Below are 25,252 nucleotides of genomic sequence, written 5' to 3'. Positions count from 1 at the left end.
GTTTTTACGTAAATGGATATATTATATGTTGATCATGTAATTGTAGAAGTTTTAGAAGAATTTTTAGAATCTTCCACTTCCTTTATTGTTGAGTTGACCATATTCACATACCTCCAACTTTCAAGAGCTAACTTTTCTTTTCGATTAAGAGGTATAATCTTAGTTTATATTTAATACTTATACTTTTATGTGGTCATAAGGTTGTTAAAAAACTTGTAGATGTACTTTAATTGACTAAACTAGGCAACGGCCCACTAATTGTTTACTACGGCAACAATAACATTAGTAATGAAGATGGGGTAGATTTCATGGGTCGACTAAAGAATGTATTTAATGTTGACTATTGGCTTCAACAATCATAAACTAAAAATGTTGAAGCTCAAAGTTTGCTTGTTCTTTGATGACTTCCTAGAACCATGCAATCTGAAAATGAGAAAAATATCATTGTTGATCTTAAGGTGAGAAAAATAGTATATTGTTGTCCGTTTTATTTATTTTCTTCACATGGATTTGAAATTCACATTAACTTTTAAGTTCAAACATTTGAGTATCAAATTTATCCTATGGCAACAAACATATTTTAAATGTTAACATCACTTTTGAATGACCTTCTTATTTGAAACCAAGTATAAAATTTTGACAATTTGATTATGATGATTTCACAAGTGATTTACATATTTGCACAGCTAAATTTGTTGTGTAGGTCTAACAGTTTAGATTCAGTATTCATAGTGCAAGTACTTGTTATACTTTATAACTTGCCAGTAAATATTATTGACATCTCCCTAATGCTACTTTATTTATGTCACAATAGTTATATTTCTTAATGATATAAGAACATGATTAACTAACTTCACATATAGGAGAACAATAAGTTGAGACAATATTGAGAACATTTGAGAAACTAAAAACTAGTTAACTATGTGGACAAAGGAGGCTTCGGTAAGGAAATGGTAGTACAAACCTCAGGATTAGGTCGTCAATCTATGAAGTGGATCGATAGTTTTTTGCAATCACTTAGGTTTCCATATATTCAAAGTAAATATTTCACTTTCAGCTTCTACTTTCCTTTATTAGCTAAATGGTCTTAGTTAATATAAATATACATTCTCAAAGATGTTTTTGCTATAGGAACATTACGAGATTATAAAATTCTCAGATCCAATATATGACATGAGACTTCATAGAGGAACTAGGTCATAACCAAATTTTCAAATTTAATAGGCTTTACTTCACCCATATCATTCCAACATAGCAGGTCCTGCAATATTTTCCATACAATGTATCGTACAAAGATATCCCAATACTCGATTGATAATTGTTATTATAGACGAATTCTACCAACAGTAAATGCTCTTTCCACTTCCCTCTGAATTATGGAATGCAAGATCTCAACATGTCCTACAAAATCTAAATCGACCTTTCCAATTGCCAGTCCGTTTGAGGATGAAAAGCATTGTCGAAGTTTAATTTAGCTTCAAGAGTATTAACCAAATTTAACCGATGGGAATGGGAAGCTAACAATGCCCTAAATAATGATCAAGTAGCAATGAAATTTGCCAAGACAAAAATAGAACACAATGATGGGAATGTAAGCTCAAAGTACCTCCCATACATGTCATATCCTGTTACACTTTTTATTGTGTGTCAAGTTAAATATAGTAGCACATTGATACCAAAAAAAAAAATTCATTAAAATGTTGGGACAGTATGGGGACAAAACAAGCCTATATCTAATGAGTTGATGTCAAAGGAAAAGTTATCTGCAAATCTTGAAGAGTTATCCCCTTTTATACAAGCCTAATCTAACAAGATTAGGTTACCGTGATTTTCATTGGCCTTTCTTTGAAGAGTTATCTGTGAAGTAAATCAATTATCTGCTAAAGCTTTTCCATCAAATATCCTGTTTTCTTGCCTTTCTTGCTCGCAAACTAAGAGTTAAAGGGAAAAAGAGTTCAAAATGTATACAAACGGTTTCGGAGTTAAAAGATGTATTCTTGTCTATGATATTTTACCATTTGCTTTTGTTGTCCTCAAATAGAATCCATATTGAATAACCAAGTACTTGGGAGTCTAAGACCAAAATTGTTATTTTAAAATTTGGAATACAACTAGTTATGACAAATTAATTGCTTTCACTAATAATTTCAACATACAAAATACAATTAGATTAATCGATAATCTAATTTTCTCTAAAACCTTCTCCTACCTTCCCATCAGCTACGGTTATCAGCAGCCGCTCTTTATCCCCAAAGTACTTCCAGCTACCCTTCGCCTCCATTGGGCTCTTAGTACCCACCAATTTTCCTACACTCACGAAATTGATGAACACCTCAAGCTCCCTCACCACTCTCGGCTTCGGAGGGAATATAATATAACATTTTATACAACATAATATAATAGTTTAACAATATATACTTAAATAATAGTTTTTTTAATATAATATTTCTCTACAATTGTAATTTAATACAATTAGTTAATAATAAAAAATATTTATATCATAATTAATTAATTTTTGGTTTAATTGCAGATAAGTTATTTTGCAAATTTTTTTTTTTTTTACTTTTACTACACTTTTAAAAAAAAAAAAGTTCTAGCTTTCAATTACTTTAAAAATCAAAATTTTACTTTTTATTTTGCCTTAAAAAATGTCACAAGACTAGGATGCTCAAGACAGCATAAAGGGGGCTCAAGACAGCATAAAAGCTTGGCCCTGTTTGGCCATGTTTTATATTTTCAGTTTTCAAAACATTATTTTAAATAAAAAAATAAATTGTTTTTATTTGTTTTTTAAAAAACAGGGTATTTGGCCAGTGATTTTTTAAAACAGTTTTCAAAACTAGAAAACAGAAAACATCATTTCTAAATTATTATTTTTTTAATTTATTTTCTAAAACTATTTTTGAAAACTGATGGTCAAACAGATAATCTTTTGTTTTGGAAATAATTTTTTATTTTATAGAACAGAAAACTGTTTTAAAACCTAATAGCCAAACAGACCCTTATATTCCCATTTACTTGCAAAACAATTCATCATTTTTAGATATCAAGTACAACACCATACAGATGAGAAGAGATCATTGTATGTCAAGATTTGATCAGTATCTTTTAAATACCATATTATGTATTCCGTTATTATTGTATTCTAAATATCTTATAAAGGTAACATTATTTATTTTTATTTTTATTACACAATATAAGGGTTTTTTTCTTCTTTTTTTTTTTTATGAAGAAAAAGTTTATAAACCAAAAGACAAGCAGCAAAAAGGCCAGCCAGACAAAACGGAACATTATAAGGGTAGTAACATAGACTCCATTCCAAATAACAAACTATTCAAACGGCAGTGCCACACAATTGTACTAAGATCCGGATTCTTCTTTAAAAAAATTAAAATATATATAGAGAGAGCCAATAACAATAAACCTTCTTTTTTTTTTTTTTCTTTTTATTGGGGGTTAGTAAAAAAACTAGTGTACGATATAATCCAAATCGTATTAGATATGTAATACCTAATCCAATTGATATTAGGATAACCTTCTCTATACATATAGATATACATATCAGAGATTCACCCAAAAAAATAAATAAATAAATATATATATATATATATATATATAGATATCAGAGGCTTTATAAATACTACAGCTTAATAGCTACAATATATGTCTGCATGACTTACTTGCGCTGCAAGCAAGAAGACGTCAAGATGAAGCCTTTATTTCTATTTCGTCCATGTTTGGAAGCTGAAAAAAGCAATCCAATAAAAACTGCCAGATCCTATTACCCACGAATGGGTTGTGCATACAGGAACCGGAGGCACCAGTCTTGGACGGCCGAGATCTCATCTGATTGTACACGTTACACGATGGTAAGTCTTTTGCCAAAACATAAAACAGAGCTTAAAACAGAGCCTTAGGCTATCGTCTTATGTAAATAAAAAAAATTAAAAATAAAAATAAAACTGGAAATAAAAAGAAAACTCGTTTGACAGAAAATACAAGGAAAGGTGTTAAGGGTCTACACAACCAATTAGACTATTTTTAAATTGCTAACCACTCCGGGTGGCATAGAGTACTCAGTACCCCTGCTTCTCATCTTTTAACACGTGTGTGATTTTGGTTAGGGATCAAATGGCGTAAAGTGGAGCGGCATTTGCAAGACAATTCAAGAAAAGATGATTTTGGTACTGATCTCGTAAACCACGGTTCTATCTCTGTCTCATACTCTTAATACACTGCAGGGAAAAGTTCACATAGCATTTGTTGTTGTATATCAAAGCCAAAAATAAAAAAAAGGTTGTTGTATATATTTTTATGTTCACTAGATATTTTAGTAAATGGCCCAAAAAAATGAGATTAAAAAAATGAACAAAAAAATGGAAAAAGGAAATGATAATAATCTAATTGTGATGTGGTAAATAAGAGACGATATATTAATAATTGAAATTTTAAAATAATCCAAAATTAAATTAAAAAAAGCCATTTCTAATGAAAAATATTCAATTTATAATAATTTTTCCACCATCAATGTATCGAATTTTGTCATCAGTATGAATGGTTTATCAATTTAGTCAACAAATAAAATTCAAATTTTGTAGCTTACCAATTTAATCAACAAATGAAATCCAAAATTTATTTAGAGGCTTAAGTTATAAATATTTTTTTAGAATGGTGGTTAAAGGGTAATTGATAATTTTTTTAAACATATTGAAAATTCCTAAAAAGGTTAATTAAATTTTACAAAATTTTGTTTTTGAAGAACATCTAAGATAAAGTACCAGTCTCAGAATAATTATTGAAATACAAGCAATCATGGCTTTTTTTTCTTAAAGAATATATATATGAAAAGAGAGAGAGAGAGAAAGAGATGCCCTTATACAAGATTCTTGAATTTTAATAAAATACAGAAATTTAATTTTAACCGTTATATATCATCTACAGTCAAAATTAAATATGAATTTGAAAATGTCAGGTGACTTTTATTTCCCCTTCTCTCACTACCTTTCTCCACCGCTTGTCTTCCTCTCACATAAAAGGTGAAATGAACACGATTGCTTCGTAGCTTTCTCTTGTTAAAACTCCATAGCCACTGTCATGGATGGAATTGAAAATAAAAATAAAAAATAAAAAAAACACAAAAATTCTTCATCTTCCTTGCTTTGCACATACATAGTTTTCACCCAACTTTACTTTATTTGAAATTTCAAGGTCATCGCCAGAAACACAATCCAAGCTAATTTGAGAAACCACTTTATTCCTTCCAACCATGGGTTCGCTGCACCAAGCAAACAACTTGTCTCATCGTCCCTTAATTGGAAAGCACATCACTGTTGGAGTTGATCTTAACCGTATTTTTTTTAACTGGCATTTGTCTATAATAAATATTTTATTTTTTTTAATTTTTCTTTGTTGGGAGGGAATGTCGTTTCCTCTTATTGACCATGGTAACCCCTTTAGAGATGATTATATATTCCATCGCTCAATCTCACTCTAAGGGGAAAGTCTAAATCTCTTCTTATGTCAATAAGTGTCATGTGTCAATTGATTTTGAGTTTGGGTTTTGGGTATATAACAGTAACAAATTTTTGTAAATTATAAGTCTGAAAAGGAAGATTTGAAATATTTATTTTAGTTGAGAAGGACGATATTTGTAAATACAATATTATATTTAATTTGTAAAATGGGGAAGAAGAAGAGAAAAGCGTATTGGAAGGTTGAAAAGCATGAAAGTAAAGTGGAAAGGCACATGAGTGTTTTAAAATTAAAAATTAATTTAAACTATTGATAAAAATATTCAATTGTCAGGATTAAATTTTTGGACTTTAATAAAGTTCAGAATTCTATATATATATATATATATATATATATATATAAAGGCATGCTAAAGTTATATTATGGGTTTTGTAATGGAAAAGTCATGTCCTAATGAGGTGTTAACATTTTGGAGTTAGGATCGTTGCGTAATTGTAAGAAGCCCTTCCAGGCTATATATTGTGGGTTTTGTAATGAATTTGTAATCAAGTCCATTTGACTTAGATGAGGTGTTAACATTTTGAAATTAGTAAACTGCGGAGGAATTTCCTGATCACTTTTTCTCTTTTTGGGGGGTCAGGTGGTAAACTACTCACTTCAGTAGGTTAAAATACCCACAAACCACATCTTCATAGAATTTTTAATCTAAAAATATATCTGCTTGCACTTATTAAGTGTAAAAATAAGCTATTGCAAACTCAATGAGGGATCAGATGATTGAAAAATGACGGGGCTTAATTTCTTCTTGTCACTAAACAATATTTACCTCTTCTTTTTTGGCTTATGCATATAAGACTTTGCAAAATTTTAAGAATTGTAAATCATGAAAAATGACATTTTGAAACAATTTTACTAGATTTTTTTTATCCAATAATAAAGTAAATGAAAAAAGTTGTCCAAAACTCAGGTTCTAAAAATCAACATTTAGGTGCTGTATGGCCAGGAAAGACCAATACACTGCCATATCACGAATCACAATGTGGCACGATTTAACCCAATCTTCTTTCTCATATTCTATTTAACCTAATATTGCATTGGACGACTACTTAACAACTCTGAAATGTAAAATAGCCTTTAAATGTTATAAATTTTTTACAAGGCTTTTGGTACAAAAGTTTAAATTATAAATTGAAATATGAGATGATAAATTATAATTTTAAAAAAACAAATGGGAAAATATACCCCATATACTGTTTATTTTGCTCTCAAAATGAAATTGCTATGAATCCAAAAGTTATTATTGAGATAAAGATAAAAATTTTGTAAAAATGTTTGATGCGGTACACAATAGTGAAAAAATATTTCATTTAGAGTAGTTTTAGACTCACCAAATTTATTAACTAAATTTTTTTATATTCATTAAGTTGGCATTCTTTTATTGGATTTACCTTTTGACTATAGAGTATTATTGATTTATTAACTATTAATAAATTGTTACATTAATGGATACCAAAAATTTGATACCTATAACATTTCCCTTTGATTTAATAACCAATATGTTCACGTTTAAACCCTAGAATGGATTTTATAAGAGACATTTTTTTTTTCAACCTCCTAGTGTCACAAAAGTATCAGCAACATCATCGTCCTATGTTTAAGTAAGGCTCATCATTTATCTTAGAGGTGTTCATTGGTTCGAAACCAACCTAGTTTGATAATAACCAAACTAATCCAATTATTAATCAGTTTGGTGATTTTCAATCCAATCCAAATTAGTTTCAACATTAAATTCAATCCGATCTAAACCAATAATATTTACTTTGGGTTAAATTGGATGGGTAATTAAGAAGTATGTTTGAACTTAGGTTTGTAAACTTTGGAGTTTAGAATTTTAGATATTAGATAGTTGAAACTAGGGGTCAACATAAACTAATTCAAACCTATTAAACTGACCAAATCGAATTAGTTTGGTTCGGTTCAATTTTTTATCTAAGGTGAGTATGGTTTAATTTGGGAAATTTTTAACCAAATCTAATATAATATATAATTTTTTAATATTTTATTATAATTTGATATATTTTTAATATTTTTATGTTTTTAAATTATTTAATTAAATACGTTAATAATAATAAATACAAATGATCAAAAAATAATAATAACAATATTTTGAAAAATCATTAAAAATGAAAAAGTATTAAAAAATTATTTAAAAATAATAAAATAATAAATCCAATCAAATCGAATCAAGTTAAACAGAAGATGATCAGTTTGGTTTGATTTATTTCTTGCCACAACTCGATTTAGCTCATTTGAAAAAAGAAAATGCGAAAAACAGCTGAATTGAACCAACACCTACCTCTAGTTAAAACTTTGGATTTTAGTTTTTTTACTTGCATAAACTTGCCAAACTTTTAATTAAAATCTTTAAACATTTTTAAAAAATGATAATATTTATTTAGGATAAGATAAAACTAAATTGGTTGAAATAATATATCAATTACAACTAAATTTTTTTAACTAAATAATGCAAACCAATATAAATATTAAAAAACACCAAGCAACATTAATTAGTTTTTAAATGTATTTTTTAATTATTTAGATTTTAATAAGTTTGGTTTGGATTGCCTTTAGTTTTTATTTATTGAAATCATCTAAACTGAACCACTTATGATATAACCAACCTAAACAAGTTGGATTAGATTGGTATTACCCAAAAAAAAAAAAAAATTGGATTAGATTGGATATGTACACCCTCTTTTATCTGGCCGCGTGTACTACATTTTCATTTATCCAATTCAAATTTGTTACTTTGTATCATTTCCTTTTAGGATTCCAATTTCTATCAATTGTTTCAATCATTATATATTCTCACATTTGTCACATCATAATTAGATCATGTTAATTTCCTTTTGTTTATTATCTTTATTTGGCGATTTACTAAAAGAATATCAAGTGAACATTAAAACATGCACAACCAATGCGGTGAGTACTTTTACCAAAATAACATAGTGTACTTTTCTGTGTATAAGAGAGAGAGAGAGAGGGAGGGAGAGAGAGATTCATTATGTATGAGATGGGTACCAGGGATCAGAACCGAAAGAATGAAGTTATACTAATCAAATATTCAACACCGATGGACCCTAATCCCAAAACACGTAGAAACTACAAGAGCATGCAAATGGACAAGACGAAGAGAAAGCCCCTCTATTGATTCAAAGGCCTTTCGTGGCTCTACATTGAATATTTGCCCCCCTTGCTACATATAACCCAAAATCAAAGTGAATTCACTTCCATTCCCTCTTCCACTCTGCCCTGTTATACACACTCGTTCAAGTACCTGTGGCTAGAGCAACTCTCAAAAATTACGCTTTACGAGCCAAAAAATGTAATCTAAACTGATGGCAGCCTCGCAAACCAATCTACGAGTCCGATGCAAAGACAGCACCTAGTCTCAGAAGTTCTAACTTGAAGTCAAGCATCTTCATTTGCACTGATTTGACTGTGAATTCCAGTCATCAAGGAGGTTAGTAATGGACTCTTCAAACTTCTTTGCTTGAGGTCCAGCCTTCATGATATTGACATCACCCCATTGTGAGCAAGGATCCATGAACCAGCTTTTCCCGCCAGAGCACCATGCACCTGGAACAGGTCGATTACGCCCACGCTTGAGGATCTTTTCATCAACCATGTTCAGGACAGGATTATTTTTCAAGGCCGAGATAGTTGGCATCAAATATGCCAGATCAGTCATCAATCATCCCTAGTCTATGAACTGTCAAATTCAAACCAAAACTTATAAGTAGATTCAGCAGATTTGAATAAATCATTTCCACATAATTTCCATGGTAACAATAACAGGACACTTGGTATATGGAGTTTCGACCATGTTGAGAAAAGTAAAAATCAGATGAAACCAGGTCAAAAGAATATCATTATCATTGTTGACAAATCTAAAGATTGTTTGCAAGTCCCTGCATAAATTTCTATTTCCTTTAAAGTAACAATTTTTAAATACACCTTACATTTGAAGCAGTATATTATAATTTTACCTTAAAATCTAAACGAGTACTGACCAGTACAGGTAATTCTAACATATCATACAATTTAAAATAAATAAAAAGAATACAACCCTTTTAAGATATACATACTCTCCACTAAACCAAGAACTAAATACTCCCCAAGCCAATTGCAGACGCAGCCACAAACCCATGAAACAAAACCAAAAAAATTAAAAAAAATTGAGGCGGGGTGGCACTTGGCCCCCCCAGCCCTACCTGGGTCCATTGGTGTAAATGTATGTACTCCAGTTCTCCGAAGAAGTTTGAAAACTCCTACATCACACAACATGCTATGGGAAAGTCTTCTCCTACAACATGTTTGTGTGGCTGCAAGGCCTATAACAAATTTCATTATGCCTTTCACACAGAGTTTTCTTATTACCAAATCAGCTCAAAGTTCTTGATTTTTCTACTCTTTTCACTACGAAAATTAGATTTTAATTTTTACTTGAGTGGACTCTAAATGAAAATTCTCACAGTTCTAAAATACCTTACTTCTACTGAGACTCTAGTCAGATTATGAATTCTTCATTTTCCTTTCTCTTTACTTAGCAACGAACCCAGAATTAAAATTTCAAAATTTCATAAATTTAGAAATTACACAGAAGAATAAAAAAAATAAAAAACACTAACCTCAGGGGTGGACTTGAATTGCTTCTGAGACATATCGAGCTTCCCTTTGTCAAGCATCACCGCACCAAACGCACCTTCATAACACGACCCAAACTCGAAGATGCAGGCACACTACCAAAAACCAGTGGAGCCACAGAGCACCTTCCCAACAAAGCCATGGAATCAGAAGTAGTCAAAGAGTGTACTTTTTCTAGCTAACAACCATGAAGAAATAACAATATAATAATAAAAGATAAAACTTTTCCCTTTATATATATATATATATATATATTTACCTTCCACTCTCCCCAAAACCAAACACAATAGCCTAAGGCTCTCTTTTAGGCTCTGTTTGTGTTTTGGCAAAAGATTAATCATCGCATAACATCAACTCTACAATCAGATCTCCGCCGTTCAATACGTCGAGTGCTCCTCTTCATCTATGCAAAATCCTAATTTTATGGCTAAAAGGATCTCGCAGTTTTTATTGTACTACTTTTTGAGCTTCCAAACATGGCCGACCATCTCTGTTTCTTCACCAAGGTCTCTGCCAGTATGATATTAATTTGTACTAAGAGAATGGAATTGTTTCGAAGTACTCTAAATATTCCCAGGCAGCTTTGCTGTGTCAACGAATATAAACGAGTTCTTTTAACTTGTCTATCATGTATTGATTACGATATTTGCCATCATAGGGTTGTTGAGAATCTAACTCAAAATTTTATTGAGTTATTGGCCAGGAAAGAAAAATATTTTACCAGCCACATATTAAATAGAAGCCATAGCTGTTTAAAATTTTAAAAAATAAAATAAATTAAGAAAGGCACGAATAATTTAGAACTTGTAATTAGACCATATTTTTAAGTATCAACAGGAAGGAAGAATAACACAGATTTGAATTTTCTTCAGATTAAAACACTACAAACAATTTGAATCGTCTTCAAATTATTTCATCCAATATATTATGGTTTTCAAATTATTTGAAAAAGCTCAGAAGACAACTTCAATTCGATAGAAAGTATAATAAAGAATGAGAGAGAGAGGATAGAGACTGTGCCTGTGAAAACTTTAAAAGCATCAGCAGTTTTCCGCTTTTCTGTAGCATGAAAAATTTGGCTTCTCCTGGATAGGTATGTAGCTGGGTCAACTACAATAGGCTGCACCCTCTGAAATCTGCATAAAAAAATTACAAAATCAAAACCATAATTATCCAAACTAACTTACATTACAAGTAAAATTACAGCTACAATTAGCAAAAAGGACTTGCCTACTCTTTCCATCCAAGGTCACTGGTGTGATCAGTGAAATTTAGATCTCTTCTAATGGAGGAAAGAAAATACATGAGGGAGACCTGAAAAAAAAAAAAAAAAAAAAAAAAGAGATATATATATATATATATAAATGAGCAAATCTATAGAGGAAACATGAGAGAGATCTGAAAATAAAAAAAAAATTAAAAAAAATTAAAAAAGAAGAAGATACATACATATATATATATATATATGTATATATATAAATGAGCAAGCATAATCTATAGAGGAAACACTACAAAATAGGAATAGATATGAGAAATTATAATGCATGGGATAACAGACATAATATAGAAAATATAGGCCCACAGCAAGTCTAATACCAGTTAATGGGAAGTCAATAAGCATTATAACAACCTGTGCCACGAGACGTCAGTAAGCCTTTGCAGAAGAAAGTAAGAAAAAAAGGTCACATATTAAGGGAAAAGTCATGCATCCAGAAAATAAAGCATGTCTTTCTGGGACAAACTAGACAAAATCGCCAGTAAGACCATTCACCGACATTAGGATCTAGAGAAATATTCCATTCGGACCATCATGCATCTGATATCACCATAAAAGGTCCTTATTGAAGGCGACAACTTCAGAGACACAGCATAATACAAGGCACTGCAGATGCTTAAGAAAGATTCAACATTGATATTTGGAAACACATTGAGGCTTTTTTCAGTTTAAGTTTTAGTATTTTTATTATCAATTACTTGCAGCTACTTTGCTCTATCCTACTTATGAAGTTATTTACAGCTCCATATCTTTACCTACAATCAAACTCAATATGCTATTTCTTTGTAGTATGACTTTTTAACGCACTTTCTAAGGTGGAAGAAGGGATTCATGCCTATTAATAGAGAAATTCAAATTATCCTGCTTTGTCACAGTACCTAAGTTGGTCCAGCAATAATGATTACTAAGTTCTATAAAATGAAATAACAATTAACTCGGCTTTGCTTGACCAAATTCTGACCTACACTAAGTCATTGCAATATCTTCTTACATCAAGAGATTGGTATTGGTGACTAGCTAGAAGAAGAAAGAAAATCAACCATTAGTGTCCCTCAAATTACATTCAAAATTTTGTGAGCTTTATTTTTCAAACTCGAGGTAGTTGGTACCAAATATGCCAAATCAGTCATCAATCCCAAGATAAAACTTATAATCATAAGTAAATTCAGTGAATTCGCATACATCATTTCCACTGAATTTTCACGGTAACAACAACAGGACACTAGGTACATGGAGTTTCACCCATGTTCAGAAATGTAAAATCAGATGAAACCAGGTAAACATATCATTATCATCGTCAACAAATTTAAACATTGTTTGCAATTCGCTGCATGCATTTTTATTTCTTTTAAAGTAACAATTTTTAAATACATCTTACACTGAAGCAATATATTATAATTACACACTGAAAGTCTAAAACAAAGTACTATCCAGTACTGGTAATTCTAACATATCATAAAATTTAAAATAATTAAAAAGAATACAACCCTTTTAAGATATATACTCCACTAAATCAAGAGCCAAATACCCCCCAAGTCAAATTCAGACACAGCCATATATGAAACAAAACCCAATATAAATAAATAAATAAATACCATCTCCCTCTAACCAAAAGTAAATTGCTCAATTAGTTGTAACAAGAAAAGTAAAACAAATAAACAGATAAACAAACAAATAAATAAACAAAAAAGAAATACCAAGTTGGCATACCCCTGCTGATATTCCAATGGTGCTAGCTATGGAAACTAGATCAATCCAGTAGTGCGGTGCTCAGGTAAAATCATAACCATCCCACCCACTTTTCAAATTTATAAATAAAATAATAATATTTAAAAATAAAAAAATAAAAATAAAAAACACACAAAACTGGCAAGCATATTGATAGTGAAGATAGTCAATATGAAATGAGGAAAAATCAGGACAACCAACGCATAATCATTCAGATGAAACCATAAGAATAACATATCATTAGAAGACCAAATAGTAAAGATCACGAAGGTGGAAAAAAAATAAAAACAAAAAAAGCCCATAGCAGAGTCAGACCAAAAATGTGGGAAACCAATTTAAATGTCTCACATATGTAGCAAACATAAGCAGCCAATAAGTGTTTCATAGAGAAAATCCTCAATGCTACGCTGAAAAACAGCGCCACTCTAATGACATAAAAGTGGTTGAACATTGCTCTGTCATATCCACATAAAAGCTGATATCTCATGTTAGCATAAAGTCCTAGGAAAGCCACCATAACCAAGTGCATTAGTGCTTGTACTTGGTATTGACACAGATAACCTGCCAAACAAGTTAACAATTGCAGAGAACAAAATTAGTTTGACCAATTTAATATATTATGGTAAGTAAGTCAAATATTTCACTGAAAACAACTATCTAGGGCAACATGTTTTTTTTCATATAACAACTTTTCTTAAACCCATAACTCTATTCCCAATTCATGACATTCCCCAGAGAGTGTTATATTTGAAATATGTAAACATAGCATCTAAACATCATACTCACAGCACAACAAAAAAGTTATTATATTTTCATCCATCATAGAATAGTTCTTCAATAATTTTTTTCTTAAGTTCATAAACCAATGCTTCTCAAGCTTGCAGGGTAAATTCTTTGATATTTAAACTTTCAGAGAAGTTACAATGGTTGCTTCATTCTTATTGATAAACTCTATCAGTACTATTTAGTTTTACAAAAGAAACAGTGTTTTCTTTTGCTTCATACCTTCCATCCTCCTTACTGGCTAGATAATTTGATAAAGAACCTTGCACTGCTCCAGCAGTTAGCCCAGCCATACAAAACTCGGCAGCCTTATAGAAGAAAGAGTGTATTCTCTTTTGTAGATCAAATTCCCTCAGTGGATAACTTCTTTCAAATATGTTGTTTGGGAGCTTCTGCAATGTATTTTGCAAATCAAACTGGAATACATTCCCATATGAACGACAAGTAGCAAGCAACCAAACAACAATAGCATCGCATGCTGCAACAGTGAGCATATGAACAAGTGCAAGATCCCATTCTCGCTTTACCCTATAGTAAAGCAAACATTAATTACTTCAGCATTTCAATGCAAAAACCAGACAATTCCAATCCCTTGTCATAAAAGGAAGACATACCTATCCTTCCTATTCTTAAACTCCAAACAAACAGAGCAACCAATTGTAGTAGCCTGCTCTAAAAGAAGCCTGTATAAAAAGGAAGGATCTGCAAGCATCCTGCACAACAGAAAAGTATTTCATATCATATTGTGAACTGAGAACGATGGCGTGGGATTAATTCAAAGGAAACTCAAAATATTCAACATGCAACTGTTAAAAAGTTAAGGGTATAACTAAAAAATGGTAATTTAATATCTTTAGCAAAGAAAAAAAGGAAATATTCACATGTAATATTCTACAATAGTCAGTTTGGAACCCTGTTAAATCACCTGCCAATTAATGTCCTCGACATGTTTGAGAAGTGAACAGGAAATAAACTAGTATGGTTGGCCTGGCATTGATTGCTACAAATTTTACCATTTCAGCCGAACTCCCAAACCCAGGAGGAAATATTCCAGTTAAAATGTAGCTAAAAGTATTCAACTGAAAGTTAAACGACGATATACCGATCATGATCTCTCAAAAATTACCAAAATTATCACATTTATGCAACCAATACCATAAAATAAATTACACCGGTTGTAAAAATGATTTTGGAATTTAAACAGTTTTCCATATGAACTCAAACAAACTCACAGATATATATTACTATCAAATAATTGGATTCCTTTCACACAGAGTTTTCTTATTACCAATTCAGCTCAAAGTTCATTGATTTTCTACTCTCTGCACCATGAAATTTGGATTTAATTTTTACTCAAGTGGACTATAAATGAAAATTCTCACAGCTTTTAATCTCATTTCTCCTAAGACTATAAATAAAAATTCTCACAGTTTTTAATTCAGGCCTTGAGTTCTTCATTTTTCTTTCCCTCATACAAAATTCTTAGCAACAAACCCAGAACTAAAATTTCATAAATTTAGAAATCTAAAAAAAAAAATATATATATATATATATATAAACAATTGAGCTTCCTGTAGTCAAGCGTCACAGCACCAAACGCACCGTACTGGCCATTCATAACATGACCCAAACTCAAAGACGCAGGCGCACCACCAGAAGCCGATGGAGCTACAAAGCACCTTTGCAACAAAGCCATGGAATCAAAAATAGATAACAATAAAAGATCAAACTTTTTCTCTCTTGTTCTTTTTATTTCCATTTAATAACATTATTATTATTTTTTTATTATTTTTTTTACTTCTGATGAAGCAAGGATTCTTTCTCTCTTTCCTGATCTTTCAATTTTCTCTCAAGCTCCCTAATCTAAATGAAGAGGGGAAAAAAAAAAGAAGAAAAAAGAAAAAAAGGTTAATTAAAAGCTTCCAAAGTATTATCAACTAATGAAAATTAGCAACGTTTAGTCTTTGACAACCTTCTGTTGGAGGATAGCAGAATGAGACTCTGACTCCTGCACTTGGTCCTTCAGCTTGTTCGCATAGTTTGCAACTGCATCAACTGCATTAACGTTAGAAAGTATTAATAAAAAAAAAAGGGTGTCCATAGCCGAAAATTTTTAAGAATTTTACAACTCTCTCCAATTTTCTCAAGCGAAGTGTTTTATTTGTCATAAATTACGCAGCATAACAGTGAATGGAAGTAAAAATAAAATAAAAAATATATGACATAAGAACACAAAAAAAAACCCAGATGGGAAATATACTTGCTTGTTGACCTCGACGTCGATGGCGCGCTTGGTGACGTTCCAGACACGACCAGTGCGGCCATGGTAGAACTTGTGGGGCATACCCTTGTGGACAGCTCTGTTCACCTTGATATCCACATAGTCCCCAATCTTGTGAGTCCTCTATAAATGGTGAGCGGGATATAACCCTTCTTCCTGAACGGCCTCAAAAACAGATCGCAGTTTCTAGATCTCAGACCATGACCGGCCGTCACTTTCAGCTACCTAGGGTTAGGGTTTCTCACTTGCAGCTGCAACTCAAGCACAAAAAGGAGAAGAGGAAGGAAGGTAGGTTGGGAGGAGAAGAGGATTTAGAAATTTTGGAACGGGTCTGTGTGAGCGAAACGAAAAGTAATTTTGGGGATTTTTTTGCAATTCAATCTCAGCCGTCCGTGTCCATGGTAGACAATCCAACGGATATAAAATTTTGACATGTTTTTTAGTCCTCACAGAAGGCATGCGGTCGGTCCCTATCCTAGAACCACTCATATATTATATATATATATATATATATATATGGAATCCTACTTTTAGCAAATATGAACGAATTCATTTAACAAAAAAATATTATATATATAGATATTAACAATTCATTTATTTGCTGCTACTTTTTAATAGATAATCAATTAAACAAAAATAACACAATTTGAATTTTTCTTCATAGTATTTCATCCAACTGCTCATCCAATATAAGAACTAGTTCACACGTGTACATAGATAGAAGGCCCATTATACTCAACAGCAAAGATAAAACGAAAAAACCTAAAAGAACTATAGTTTTATTACATTTCATATCTAACTTCAACGAGGCCAGACTAGACAGGAGGCCGATTATTGTCTTCTCCGTTCGGACCGGGATGATTATGGCCATACATTCCCCTTGCCCATGTCAGGAAGACTTGAATAACTTCACGAAATGACAATTGTTTTAGCAAATCATATAATGATTTGTAAATCACCTTCGCAAAGTAAGCAGTACACAAGGCCAAGATGATCCAGCCAAAAGTGGGAAAGAGGATAAGTACGAGCATATTCAACGCAAAATACCCAGAAAAGAGCTTAGTTTTAGACATGATTCCAGTGTTACTTTGATCTTGAGATTGAGATAATTCTATATCTGCGGTTGCTGCAATGATATAGACAAACAGAGAAACAAAAAATAATACCATGGTGGTATAATGCGTATCAAATGGTGAGACATTCTTTCCTCCGTACATCAATTGCAGCAAAGCTAGCAAAGTGGCCATCAAAATCCCAAAAATCTTGTTGGACATAGAGGTAATGGATTAATCAGATTCGCTGAACTCTTTCGCTACTTTATAAACTGTTGATTGGGTTGCTGTGGAAATGGAAAAATATTATGTATATATATTGGCTCAGCTCACCGGAGAATTAGAGATTTTATGTTTGTTGACTTTCAGCGCAAAGTACTGCTAGTGATAGTTAAATCTGGATTCCAGACTAAATAAATTCTGAGTCACAGTTTAGTTTGGAATCAGGAGTGGTGGTTAAATCCTGATTCCAAACTGGTGGTGTGGTGGTGGAATCAGGAGTGGTGGTTAAATCCTGATTCCAAACTGGTGGTGTGGTGGTGGTTAAATTCTGATTCCAAACTAAACTGTGACTCAGAATTTATTTAGTCTGGAATCCAGATTTAACCATCACTAGCAGTACTTTGCGCTGAAAGTCAACAAACATAAAATCTCTAATTCTCCGCGTATGTTTTCATTGACACTTTACGGGAGAAAATACTATACGGGGAGAAACCACATAGGAAAATTTTCTAATTCTCCCGCGTCTCTTTCTATCGAGGACGCATACGGTTTTTTTCCAATTTTTTGGGGCCTAAAAACATATGTATATATATGTATATATTTTCAATAATTTGTACTTAATATTGTTTTATAATTTTAATTATTTAATTTTAAAAAATTAGAATGTTTAACTAATATAATAAAAATAGTTGAAAAATTATATGTATATATATATATATATAGGTTTTCTTCAATTTAATTAGGATTGAAAATTGTTCAAACCAAACCATACTGATTAAAGGTCAAAAAACAAATCGATACAGTTCCATTTATGTCCATCTCTATATTGTTTGTCCGTTACAGGATTCAAATTTAAATAAAAGAAAGTAAAACAGCAGGGAAGGAGGTCGCTACCAAATCCGGAAACAAATAATAATTTTTGACAAAGCATTTAAAATTTTAAACATAAAAGAAATTTAGATAAAATTTAAATAAAAGAGTTTTTTTTTACAGTTTTCATTTTCCATTTTTTTTTTTTTTTTTGTTCGTATAATAAAGAAAGGCTCACTTCAACAAATGTACCATTGGGCAGTTGCATCAATGAAGACTTTCTATCCAAGTGGAGTGGCTTAATGTTATGGGGGTTTATAAGTAATTTTACGTAAAGAATAGTAAGCAATCACATAAATAGCTGAGAACCAGAAAACCCTAGAGATTTGATATGGCTGCCAATCGATACCTTGGTATTGATAAAATTGTGAAATTGTATTCAGGTTCGTCCAGATTTATTAAATCATTTATTTGGATCTCTCTCTACGATCTAACTTTCGTTCCGTCCTCTCTCGAAAGTTTTATTTATTGTATATATGTAATATATATATATATATATGTTTGTATATATTTCTGGATATGCAGAATAAAGCCATTGCATTCAGTTCTCCTTCGTGTTTGGTCTTTTTTTTCTTTTTTTTTTCTTTTTGATCTTATCTTTGTTCCTCAACTTACAGAGAGTTTCACGATGGTTTTAAAGGGATCTGGAAAAAGCAACTTACGGCGAGGTCCCAATGGTCTTGAAGGGATCTGTGATCTGGAAAAAGAGGTAGATTTCATGTATTAGGTGCATAAACAATATTAGGTATACCTAATAATAAGGGTTACACCTGTCCTACATCCAAGTGTTAAAAAAAATTCATATATATATATATATATATATGTTAAACTTCATTTGCTTCTTAGTTTGAAATTTGCTATTGTAAATGTAAATACTTTTTGCTTTATCATCATGTTCTGGAACCTTGAAGCATTAGGGAGCCTTGGAATAATGAAACTGAGAAGATAACAATAATCGTAAAATTGAATGGAAAATGTTGCCCGGCTCCTGATTCTCCTCTGTAGGTTGAACACCACCACTATCTGTTACTCCGATGTGAGGAAGTTGAGATGTACCGATATAATGTTGTGGGCATACAAGGACACTTGCAAAAAATTGAAGAAGACTCTTCCTTATCCTCTTGTTATTCCTCTCAATAAGGTCAGTTTAGTGGGACTATTGCTCGACAAATGGTACATGCGTAGCATTTAAATATTTTTTGAAGGTGTATGATAACACTTGTAGCCCTTTTTGTTGGAAGAATATCCAATGAAAACACATGTAGGTTCTTTTGTTTATGTGAAAAGAGAAAACCCAAGGCTTTAGGGAACACTGTTAATCTGCATGAAAGCTAGAAAAGAATTGGGTGAGGACATCTTATGGTCCATGGAAATCAACGACCCATGATGGCAGCCTATTACTAAGGTTGGCACACGTTAGAATTGCCTCCTCCAATATGTTTTAGGAACTGTTTGGTGGAGCAAGATGGCTCAAGTAACTTCTTTCTGCGTGCTGCCCGCGGCCCCCCCCCCCCCCCCCCCCCCCCCTCTTTTTCCCAAAACTGATCCAAACTATTTGATTCTTTCACATATTTTGATGAAAGGGTTATTAGCATTATTGCCTCTTGTGGTTTTTTATGATTTTGATCCTTTACCTTTCAACTTAAAATTGTTGCACTGAAATCCTTCAACTTAATTGCACTCCTATATAAAGGAAAATTGCAATAAAAAAAATATACTAATAATCCTTCAACTTAATTGCATTCCTTGTATGAAGGAAAATTGCAAAAAAAAATATATTTTTACTAGTATATTCAAAATTTTCTTCATGTGAGACTTTAGTCTCTTAGTTAGAAATTTTGTTGAGTGATTTTTAACTGTATGTAAAGATGGCTCTGGAAATTCTGTTATCTTTCTTCTTTGATGTTGCTCTAGAATCAAACCTTCTATCTCCTCTCAAAGGTCGGATCTCGAGCAGAATGTATTTTCTTAATGATTTCCTATTTACTAAACTTTTCTTTTCTATCTCCTCTTAAAAGTTGGATCTTGAACATAATTTCCTTTATATTCTTCATCGTTTAAAATCTTTTTCTCTTTTTCAAAAATTGAATTGTTTATTACTTGTTAATGAAATATTTTCTGCTTAAATGGTAATAGGATATGAAAATTTTACCTTGTTCATATGGAAAAACAAAATAGAGCCACTGCTTTCAATATCCTTTGTCTATCATACTGTGTTTGGTCATTGTTGGGTTTTCTCTTTTCACCTTTGTCTTTGTTTTTCTCCCTGCAGCAAGTTTCACAATTGCATTGAAGGGAACCAGAAAAAGAGGTAAATGTGATGTCTTCGTTCACAAATACTTTTTGCTATTAGTATAATGTGCATTAATATGATTGCAAATTGTTTGTGTTACTTCTCTCTGCTTTTTTGTTTTTTAATCGATATCGTTTATGACACCTTTTAGGATGGTTGTTATTATTACTATTATTATTATTTAAAATTAATTAATGGAGTTTGAATAAGCCCCAAAGTTGTCTCCTCTTCATTCTCTTTCAGTCAGATTGTTCAATATACCTTTCCTCTTCACTGTTAGCCTGGTGATTCCAGTTAGTTTGAAACTTAAGCTCCTCTTTGATATATTGGCTCTTCTCCTTGTTCAAGATACGAACTTTCTCCCATCTATAACCTTTACACTTCCAGGTAAAAATATTGAGATTAGGTCTACCTACCTCACCTTTTCGAAAAGGTCTACATCATCATCTTCCTCCTCCATCTTCTGAGTAACATTATAATGGCCACTGCCTACAACTTTAATAGAGTTCTAATAATTACTATCTTTCCTGCCTATTAGACTGTAAATCTTAATAATCTTCATTTTGCTTCCATAAACATCTAAATTTAATAAAGAAGGAATAGGACCACTATCAAGGCAGATAACTTGTATTGTATTCTAGAGCATGTTAGATGAACTAGAGTTTTATTATTGATCTCTTATAATTCTCCAGAGATATGGCCTATTTTTCTTAAACTGTTTCGTTCGCATGCAATACGGAAGTCTAATGCAATTTAACCGCTATCAGAGCACTAAACTGATGAGCTATTTCGGACTTCACCGGATTCCATCTTTCCTTGTTTACCATGAGGAGGCCCATAAAGCATTTCATGCAATCTCCCAATCTATTTATCAATGATATGGCAAAGTAGAATGGCTTTTTCTAGTTGGAATGAGAAGAGTCTGATACATCTTCTCAAAAATGTTCATCCCTACTAACTAACACAATTTTATTTCACATTCCGTAAGTACTACTTGCTATCTTGTATTCTGGTTTATCTTGCCTGTCTTCTAAGACCTTGCTATCTGCACCTGAATATAAGAAACCTTATTCATTCTGAACTTATTCATTCTAATCTTCATTTTACCTCTGACAAAGGTGCTTAATGAATTATAGAATAGATTTCAACCATATGTTAGTGGTCTTATTTTGAAGGCATTCTTGTCCTTGTTCCACTGTTAGGTCATATGTTAAGTTACTGGTTCATGGATCCGTTCCTGTTATTTGAATAAATGATATCTTATGTTAATTTGTGTTGGGTTTTACATATGATGAGTAGAGAGTGATGGTTATGAATGCTACAGATACTAAAGAATGGCAACTACAATTGTATGTTCTATCTCTTCTCTTGGAAGTTGGATTTTTAACTGAATTCCTCTACTTTCTTTATGATTTAATTTAGTAAGTTGTTGTCACTATCTATTCTCTCAAAAGTTGGTTATTGAACATAATACCATTACTTGCTAATCTTTTCTTTACTCTAAACTATACTTCCATTTGACTCATTTTGAAAGAAAACAGAAATGAATGGTTTATTGCATCTTCATGAACTTCTGAAAAACTATGCTCTGTTTTTTATGATAGGATGCAAAAATTATATGGAGTTGCTATGAAAAAAGAAATAGACCGATTGCTTTGAATCTCCTTTGCCCATTGTTTTGTGTTTGGTCATTAAGTCCTGAGATGAAGAAAACTAATACTAGAATAATCAGAAGATGATCCTGATTATCTCGATAATCACTATGTTGAGTAGAAATCCAGGCTTCAAAAGCTTTACAAAGAAGTACATTTCTGTCTGAAATTGAGCTTCTCTTTGGAGAAGACATAGCTCAATACTGCTTAGGAAAATAATAAAGCGCATCATATTAAGTAACTAATTCTGACAATTTCAACTAATTCAGTCCAAACAAAAATGATGCTGTCCTACTTAATATTTAAAAGAAAGCTGAACAATGTTCACTTGGTTAAATGACAATCTCTTCTTCTCTACATGACAGCTAGTGTGATCTTCTCCAGCATACTCTGCTCCTTTGTTCCACACAAGCTACCGCATCAGTTTCTCAACTATAAGAGCATTTCACATCTGTCTTGCAAGGAGCCTGGAAAAGAGGTAAATGTCATGTCTTGGTATACAAATACTTTGACATATAAACTAAATTGAAAATGCATTAATATTTCTAGAGAATGTCACTTCTCTAAGTAGTTTTGATCTCATTTGTGAGACCTTTAAGCTTACATTCATTTCTGAAAATGCTAAAGACATTTTAGCTTCCTGTAAAGTAAAATACTTGGGTGTTCTGTCCTCATAACATGCTTGATGACCCTTCTCTTACTAGCCACCCCAACTCTAATTTTCCTACAAAACATGTTCACCATGCAGCATACTCTTTCTTATAAAATAGTTTATTCCAAAACCATAGATCTTCATAAATGATGTTGACCTAAGAGTTTCCAACTTAGTAGAAGCCACAAAAACCTTTCACTATCTTATTAAGGATTATTGAACCTCTAGGTTTCATCTCTAAATTCATACTTGGAAATAGCTATTTAACATTCTTTCGCTCAGTGTTTTGCATTTCCCTTTTCTCCTTCAAACTTTATTTTTATTTTTTTGGGGGGTTAAAAAAAAAAAGAATACAAATGAAACATAGGTTCATGCTCTCACGTAAAAAGGGAATGGATTTGTTAATTTCAAAAAAGGCAACTCTTTACAAGTGACATACCATGTCAATGCCATAATCCTTTGTCCTCGAACAATCTGATTACTTGTTTTATGGTGGGTCGAGCTGCTAGGTCTTCATGAACACAATTCAAGGAAATGTTTGACATCCATTGTATGATGTCCTCTGTGCACCCTTCATTTACCAATTCTTGTGGGGCAGTAATATTTCCTTTTGCAATATTTTCTTGAACCTCTGTCATGGTTTTAAATGTTTTAATTGGCTGATGCTGTTTAGTTAGAAGTTGTAGTAGAATTAGTCCAACATTGTGCATGTCCGTTTCCCTTGTTGCATCAGCTGTACCAAAATAGTGTTAGTCTCAAGATAAGATGAAATGTAATAAAATTGTATTTTAATTGTTGGAATTTTATTCGGTTTCCAAGTGGACTTATTTTTGTCCTCTTCCCCTTTTTTGGAGTTGTTTACCTCCTCTAAATATTGTTGGGTCAGTGACATATGGTGTACCCACAGATTTCTTGTGTTCTTCTCGAATTGAACCAAAGTCAATGACTTTTGTGTTAAAATCCTAACAATAAAGAATTAGCAATAAACATTAACTTACATAAAAATGCAATGAGCAACATTATTATGATTAAATTACTCACACTGGGTCATTTTACTTACATTGTCCAAACGAATATTATTGTGTTTCAAGTCTGGATTGACGAGGGGTGGATCTTTGTCATGCATGTATTCTACTGCTTTGCATATCCCTTTGGCTACTTTTAAGGTGTTGGACCAATTAAGATCTGTTAAAATTAAAATAAATTGTTAATTTGACAGTTTCAAATGTGATGGTCTAAATGTACATGGAAAAAGGTGGCTCTACTGAGTTTCTATGACATTTATGTGTAGTTACAAACTGAAATACCTTCAAGATTTGCAGATAATGTTCCCTTTGGCATCAATTCACTTATTAGATATAGGCTTGTTTTGTCCCCATACTGTCCTAACATTTTGATGAAATTTTCTTGTATCAATGTGCTGCCATATTTAACTTCAATCTGAGACACAAATAAAAAGTCAATTCATGTATGTAATAGGATATGACATGTATGGGAGGTACTTTGTACTTACATTCCAATCTTCTACTGTTCTTTTTTTATTCTTTGCAAACTTCACTGCTACTTGACCATTATTCAGGGGATTGTCAGCTTCCCATTCCCATCCTCTGTAAACTTTGCCAAACAAACCATGACTTAGTTCCTCTCTGAAGTCTCGTGTCAGATACTGGATCTGATAAATTTTATAATCTCGTAATGCTCCTATAGCAAAAACATTTTTGAGAGTGTATATTTATAGCAACTCATTCCATTTAGCTAATAAAGGTAAAATAATTTATTTCTTAAAGGAAAGTAGAAGCTGAAAGTGAAATACTTACTTTGTGTAGGTTGCAACATAAGTGATTGCAAAAGTGAAATACTTACTTTGTGTAGGTTGCAACATAAGTGATTGCAAAGAACTATCAATCCACTTTAGAGATCGACGACCAGATCCTAAGGTTTGTACCACTATTTCATTGCCTAAGCCTTCTTTCTACGCGTAGTTAACTAGCTTCTCAAATGTTTTCAGTGTTGTCTTCAACCTACTGTTCTCCTGTATGTGAAATCATCATGTACTTAAATGAGCAAGAAATATATCTATTGCTGTATAAATAAAGCAATATAGAGGACATGTCAATAATATTTACCGGCAAGTCATAAAGTATAACAAGTGCTTGCCCTATGAATATTGAATCTAAGCTACTAGGCCTGCACAACAAACAACAAATTTAGCTGCGAGAATATGGAAATCACTTGTGAAATCATCATAATCAAATTTTCAAAAT

General features: G+C 32.0%; 1 protein-coding gene and 2 long non-coding RNA genes across 6 annotated transcripts; 1 reads left to right on the top strand and 2 right to left on the bottom strand.

Annotated features, from left to right (window-relative positions):
• Window positions 1-8,557: 8,557 nt before the first annotated feature.
• On the bottom strand, window positions 8,558-11,193 carry LOC132800209 (uncharacterized). The gene is made up of 3 exons (XR_009635085.1): window positions 10,439-11,193; window positions 10,164-10,304; window positions 8,558-9,244 (listed from the first exon to the last, which is right to left on the bottom strand). It is a non-coding gene; the product is annotated as an uncharacterized LOC132800209 (long non-coding RNA).
• Window positions 11,194-12,958: 1,765 nt separating this feature from the next.
• On the bottom strand, window positions 12,959-16,595 carry LOC112489263 (protein RETICULATA-RELATED 1, chloroplastic-like). 2 transcript variants are annotated; one of them, XM_060813335.1, is made up of 6 exons: window positions 16,231-16,595; window positions 15,939-16,012; window positions 15,569-15,645; window positions 14,581-14,679; window positions 14,189-14,494; window positions 12,959-13,744 (listed from the first exon to the last, which is right to left on the bottom strand). In XM_060813335.1, exons 1-6 carry the CDS (start codon window positions 16,289-16,291, stop codon window positions 13,672-13,674), a joined length of 690 nt encoding a protein of 229 aa, XP_060669318.1. In that variant the 5' UTR covers window positions 16,292-16,595; the 3' UTR covers window positions 12,959-13,671. The 2 variants fall into 2 exon arrangements, with proteins under 2 accessions (XP_060669318.1, XP_060669317.1); XM_060813334.1 differs by having other exon boundaries at window positions 15,939-16,021; window positions 16,231-16,594.
• Window positions 16,596-18,616: 2,021 nt separating this feature from the next.
• Window positions 18,617-25,137, top strand: LOC107429410 (uncharacterized). Of its 3 annotated transcripts, none has more exons than XR_009635066.1 (6): window positions 18,617-18,774; window positions 19,009-19,100; window positions 19,303-19,532; window positions 20,664-20,702; window positions 22,702-22,814; window positions 24,815-25,137. It is a non-coding gene; the product is annotated as an uncharacterized LOC107429410 (long non-coding RNA). The 3 variants fall into 3 exon arrangements; XR_009635067.1 differs by lacking the exon at window positions 24,815-25,137 and adding an exon at window positions 24,208-24,459; XR_009635065.1 differs by having other exon boundaries at window positions 18,618-18,774; window positions 24,861-25,137.
• The last annotated feature ends 115 nt before the right edge of the window (window positions 25,138-25,252 follow it).

The sequence above is a fragment of the Ziziphus jujuba genome, chromosome 12 (assembly GCF_031755915.1).
Source record: "Ziziphus jujuba cultivar Dongzao chromosome 12, ASM3175591v1".
NCBI lineage: Eukaryota > Viridiplantae > Streptophyta > Magnoliopsida > Rosales > Rhamnaceae > Ziziphus > Ziziphus jujuba.
Note: the sequence above shows the minus strand (reverse complement) of the source record. Positions and strands in the feature narration are given on the sequence as shown.

Bases quoted from the DNA above. Each gene is read 5' to 3' on its own strand.
- LOC112489263 (XM_060813334.1), bottom strand. From the start codon at position 16,291: ATGGCCGCACTGGTCGTGTCTGGAACGTCACCAAGCGCGCCATCGACG. The intron at 14,680-15,568 runs GTGCGTTTGGTG...TCTGTTGTGCAG, and splicing joins TGTTATGAATGGCCAGTACG to GATGCTTGCAGATCCTTCCT. The intron at 14,495-14,580 runs GTATGTCTTCCT...GCTTTACTATAG, and splicing joins TTTAAGAATAGGAAGGATAG to GGTAAAGCGAGAATGGGATC.